This window comes from Hermetia illucens, chromosome 5 (assembly GCF_905115235.1).
Source record: "Hermetia illucens chromosome 5, iHerIll2.2.curated.20191125, whole genome shotgun sequence".
NCBI lineage: Eukaryota > Metazoa > Arthropoda > Insecta > Diptera > Stratiomyidae > Hermetia > Hermetia illucens.
In genome coordinates this window covers 80,394,726-80,400,831 of record NC_051853.1, presented here as the reverse complement: position 1 = coordinate 80,400,831, position 6,106 = coordinate 80,394,726, and the positions used below count along the sequence as shown (strand labels likewise).

The 6,106-nt window shown below is 38.3% G+C and overlaps 1 protein-coding gene across 1 annotated transcript in view; it reads left to right on the top strand.

The window, feature by feature from the left end:
- LOC119657086 (sialin) overlaps window positions 1-3,688 on the top strand; it is a 17,757-nt gene extending 14,069 nt beyond the window's left edge. Inside the window, exon 2 of the mRNA XM_038063841.1 lies at window positions 1,330-3,688. Coding sequence (XP_037919769.1) covers window positions 1,330-2,762 — 1,433 coding nt within the window. The 3' untranslated portion in view covers window positions 2,763-3,688. The remainder of the gene's footprint in view (window positions 1-1,329) is intronic.
- Window positions 3,689-6,106: the final 2,418 nt, after the last annotated feature.

Genomic DNA, 6,106 nt, shown 5'->3' with positions numbered 1-6,106 from the left:
TTCCTATACCTGGGAACCCAGAGGAGGGTGAACTTGATCGTGCCGCCCAGACGGTTCAGCACGTCTTTGCACTGCTCCACCAGCCTGGAAGATGTCGTCGCTGAGTACAAAGCCTGGATGGCCGCTTGGCTGTCGATCAGAATGGCTATGTTACGCTTGGGGCTCGAATCTGGCTCCAGCCATCGACAGACTTCCAATATGATTCCGTGGTCAGCGAGATCTTGCGATGCTTCGTCGGGACGTGGTTAGCGATTTTCGGTTTCTTATTACATACATAAAGAAGGCAACTCCTAAATATACTGCCGGTTCCAAATGGTCTATCTGTCGTACGATGTCATTCAGTTGAAATCCAACTGACTTTATGGTAAGGTCTGTGCTTGAACAATGTGCAATTAGCGACAGGTTCGTGGAAGCTGCCGAAACCTACAAACCTCCCACCATTATCGTTACAATCACCAAGAGCCGGTTTCCCCAACACATATCCGCGCATGTTCTTGTCAGAACCTGCTTTGGGTTCCTGATGTTACCTTTAGGAAGCCTGACAATGTTACCTTGAGGAAGCCTCTCACTATATGGGAAATTTCTGTTATGATGTTCCTTAACTTGGGCCGGAATCTTGCAGGCAAAATCCTGTCAGAAACGGGTTCGCAGGTCAACAGAGGGATCTTTGAGGTAGCCATCACCAACAATCCGACACTGGGTTCGCTACCGCTTTCCAGAGTAAAAAAACATATTGTCGCAAGAGGGAGAGGAGCACTCTCCAGAGTCCCATTGTTTTACTTAGTTCCAGAATGCTCAACTTATATCGTTAGAATTCCCGTTCAAGTTGCAGAAGGCGAGCATTCTGGGAACCATCGATATCGTTGTCGAGGAACGTGTGTAGACTCCAGAAACCAATCATAGTCCGTTTTCTATGGCGAAAGGTCTTCGTTGTGAGGTCAGTCCCTATCCGAGTAGCTGTTAACATTTCGATGGCGGTAAAGCTTCGAAATTTGAAGATTGCTAATCCATAAATTTCGATTCCTTCTTGTCGCCGTAGAGAAAACTTTGAATGTATTCTTAAGCCCCAACGCATAGCTATATGTTAAAAGGCTAGCGTCCATTTACCAAATGCCCTAATTTCATTCAAAATGGTGCCACAAAGAAGATAAAGAAGAATTTCGCAAGTTTTATTTTTGAGGGTGTGTGGATCTTTTGGGATTTTCAAAGTCTCAAGAAAATAAATGACATCTCAACAAAAATCTATGCGACAAATCAGTGTTTTCTGTAAATTAAGTAATCATTATTTTGAAGTATGTTTAGGACTACATTCTTTTCTCTTTTTTTCAGAGGATGGCGAATTCCCCAAAGCGCGGCATGTTTTTGGACTCATGGGATTTCTGGGCTTCGCTATTGTCTACGCGATGCGGGTCAATTTATCAGTTGCCATTGTAACTATGGTAAATCAAACAGCCATTCCAAGAATCAACACATCCGTGGCCGATGTATGTCCCGTAGTGCATCCAACGAATGAAACAGAACCCAGACAAGAAGGAACATTCCTTTGGGATGAAGCAACGCAGGGTATCGTTCTAGGATCTTTCTTTTACGGATACGTTCTCACTCAAGTGCCTGGTGGACGACTTGCTGAAGTTATGGGAGGCAAATTGATTTATGGCATCGGTGTATTTTTGACTGCTTTATTTACACTTTTAACTCCGCCGGCAGCGTATTGGAGTCTTCCAGCTCTGGTAGTTGTGCGAATTTTAGAGGGAATGGGTGAAGGTGTTACATATCCAGCGATGCATGCAATGCTGGCACATTGGATTCCACCGTTGGAACGAAGTAGATTTGCTGCAGTTGTTTACGCAGGTTCGAATATTGGCACGGTTATATCTTTGCCTTTAGCTGGATGGCTCTGTTCGTTGGAATTTATGGGTGGATGGCCATTAGCTTTTTATATTTTCGGTTTACTAGGAATTGTATGGTTCGTATTTTGGATGTTTCTTGTTTATGATACCCCGAGCAAACATCCGCGAATCAGCCGCAGTGAGAGGAACTACATTGAAAAATCGATTAGACCCAAGAAAGACGACAATGGATCACTTGAAACTAGGGAGGACATTGATAGTATTCCCTTTGGTGCTATTCTAACTTCGCTTCCCGTGTGGGCCATTTTGATTACTCAATGCGGTCAGTCCTGGGCATTTTACACACAACTCACTGAGCTACCGACCTATATGGAAAACATATTGCATTTTGGAATTGAATCGAATGCAGTGCTTAACTCGCTTCCGTCTCTTACAAGTTGGATTTTCGGCATCATAGCATCAATGATCGCAGATCATCTTTTATCCAAAGGCTATATCTCACTGAAAAACTCCTATCGCCTTTGGAATACGGTAGCGACAATTATTCCAGCGATTGGACTCATAGGGGTTGCATATATTGGATGTGATTGGGTTTGGGTAATGGTTATGTTGGCGGGATTGGGGGCGTTTTCGGGAGCCGTTTATCCAGGAAACCAAATGAATCATATCGCTCTAAGTCCAAAGTATGCTGGAACATTATATGGATTAACAAATGCAGCAGCGAATACATGCGGCTTTTTGGCCCCATATGTGATAGGTATGATTATTAATGGTCGTGAAACATTGGAACGATGGAGAATAGTATTTTACCTAGCGGCGGGGTTAAGTACCGCAGGAAACTTTATATACCTGATTTTTGTGAGTGACGAAGAGCAATGGTGGTCGAAGAATCGAAACCGAAGGAATGTCTAAAAGGAATGCGTTTCAGAGCAATGGAAGTGACTCAGTATTGAGCATGCCTACGAATCGATTCACTGCAATGCAAACGACGGTTCGGTATGCATGGTAGAAGTGGGATAAGCAAAAATGTGACAAATATTAAACTATTTTTTTTATAGATTGCGTTTTAGGTTTTGGTGCTGCTCTGATATTCTGCATTCTCTTTGTATTTTCAACAATGGGTTTTAGCAGTGCTCATTCCATTAGTTTTATTCTGCTTAAAATATCTACAACATACTTTCCGACTGCAATGGTATTAAGAAATATCTCCTCTCATAAAGTTTATCTCTTAGTTTTCAGACCAAGCCAAGCTTGTTTCATTCCAGAATTTGCTATTAAATTATTATTTATTTACACAAAGACATTGCTTATCTCTTTTCATATTTTGAATAATTAGATTACTTAACGAAAGATTCAGAAATAATTTAAAATGGATTAAGGTCGTAAAAAGCACAAAAACCAATTAGTTCAGTATTCGACAAGTATCAATAACGCCTCGGCTGTATGTATGTGGTCGGTTTTGTTATTATATGTAAGGATAAAAATGTGATAACTTTCACCTGTTTACCATTATACCTCCTTATTTAAGATGCTGTTTATCATTGACCAAATGTACATTGTGCACGCAATGATTTGCCTGTGAAGATAAAATCAAAAATCATATTTACACTTTACATAAAATATACTTCGAATTTGACGGTTAGAAATAGTTTACACACGCAAACACAAAGTTGACTCAAAACAAAGTAAATATATTAACGAATTACTGTTTCAAAGAACGAATTCATTTCGAGGAATGAACTAAATAATATGGAACATGTTACGAATTTGATCGAGATAGAATCTTTTATATTTATTCTGTTTATTTATGAATAAAAATCAAATTTCTACCAGAAAAACCAGTTATTTTACTGAGGAATGTTTTAGTTCAGGAGTCGAACTTATAATATTAATTCCATTTTCAAATTGTAGGTGTTTTTCGTAAAAATTGAAGGATTTCGGATGGTCCCTATCGTTGAACTGTGAATTCTCTTTTCAACTGCATATATCCAAACGCAAGATATTTCGATATGCTTGCCAGAAGTGAGAATAATCACTAATAGCTTTTTTCTGATAAAAAGCTCATTGTATTTTCTGTGGAAATTTTCCACTCGTGCGAGATAAAATAAACAATTTGATAAAAAGTGTCTCACGCATGAACACATCGCGTAGTACCTGGCGATTTATTTTTATATCACATGCACGGTTTGACTTCACCAAAACAGTTGATTGACATTGTTTCAAAATATTTTGAGCTTTCCAGTTTATTTTGTAATGTTTCTTAGTCTTAAAAACTGAGAATGCACAGTCCATAATTAGCTCATCAAATGAGAACAGAAAAAAAATGTTGTTATCTTGACTATTCTTTTTATCACTTCATCGGAGTGCTGACTTGTGAATTCGAAATTGAATCCGGGTTTACTTTAGTATGATATTTTAAGAGTTTGTACGATTTTTTGAGACAGGCTTATAACTAAATTTCGAGGTAAAAATATGAGGAAGTGATCAGAAAGTTTCAATGCCGCATAGTCCAGGAAAATGTTACAAAAATACGCCCAACAGTAATGTTTTTAAAAAGTAGGTCATTTTTAAGGTTTTGTTTGCAAAATCAAACCTTATTGAAATCGGTTCAATGTCTGTCTGTCTGTTTGTGACATGTACTTTTCTCAGAAGCGGCTATACCGATTGACACGAAATTTGGCGAGAAGGTGGGAACTGTGAACGCCCAGACATGCAGTGATATCCTTCTACGTTGAGATACATGTAAAAGGAGGGTGTAAAATTCTTTTTCACCGGATATAGCCATGTGGCGTATAAAATGAAAGGTCTCGATTATTATTTTTCGAAGCCGGTCTTAGTTTTGAGATTTGTTAGAAAGGCGAAGAGTGGGAGGGCTGGAAAGTGATGATTTTTTTAACGGACCCATTCTCAGAAACTACATAACCGAAAAATCTTAAAAATTCATGAAGTTGAGTCTATATGGTGCCCAGGCCTCAAAATATTTACTAAATTGATAATTATTCAAATTAAGTTAGTAATAGTATATCACCATATTTTTGGGAAAATTGAGTAAAACCCCCCTCAAGTTTATTCCAGAATTATAAAAGTTGGTAGTAGTATAAAATATAATATGAAGCATAATATCCCCAAGTTTGATCAAAACCATACTATTAGTAATAAAGTTACAGTAGCTCAAAATAGTCTTTACTGTGTAAATTTACAACCCGAAGTATTGAATCTGACATGCTAAATGCATATACATAACGGGCTACGTACAAATGGGATTGTTCTACACTAAGATATACTCACAGGAGAAGCAAACAAAACCTTTCATACCTGAAGCGCCCAGCTTCCGGTTTCCCGACTTGTTTTTACGTATAGGGTGGTGAGAAGAAGTGGGAGTATTTAATACCAAGTTTCTGGGGAGGGGGACGTAGTCATTTTGGCACCATTCTTTAAATTTTCTGCTGTACTTCAGTAACTAGCAATGTTATAGAAACTTTGGTCGGAGCCTTTTTTGTGGATAATTATCCATGATTTTGGTAAAACTCGTTTTTTCAATAATAAGAGATAATTTTCGGGTGGTAATCTTGGAAGATTCTTCTAATTTTTGTAAAAGATGGGATTTTTTATAGAAAGCAGTTTTACGGTTGGAAACGGTGACATGTACAATGTTTGAAAAAATAATAAGGCCAAACTCATACCAATACTTCAACCAGTGACAAAAAAATTTGTCATGGCTTTTTTCAATTTGCAAATACAATAGTGGTGCCCGGATAGCTGAGTGGTTAGAGAACAAGGTTGTCGTACGGAAGGTCACGACTCAAATCTCACTAGCGGCAGTGGAATTTGTATTGTGATTTAACGTCGGATACCAGTCGACCCAGCTGTGAATGAGTACCTAAGTCAAATCGGGGTAATAATTTCGGGCGAGCGCAATGCTGACCACATTGTCTCCTATAGGGTACTGTAATCCTGTAGTGTACCGTTACGGTCTTGAATGAAGTGCTCTAACACACTTCAAGGCTCTGATCCAATATGAATTGTTGCGCCAACGATTATTATCATTAAATACTATACTTTAATTAGTTCCATGGAAGTATGTCGTAAGGGATTCAAATTTGATTTATATCGGATAAGTAGTTTTTTGTGAGAAATTTTGAAAATGCGGTTTCGAGTAAAATTTTAAACGCAGTTTTAGCAACATTTGCTGATATTCTGAAATTCTTTCTCGTACACTACCAAATTCTTATTTTCTAACAGTATACATTTTTAAG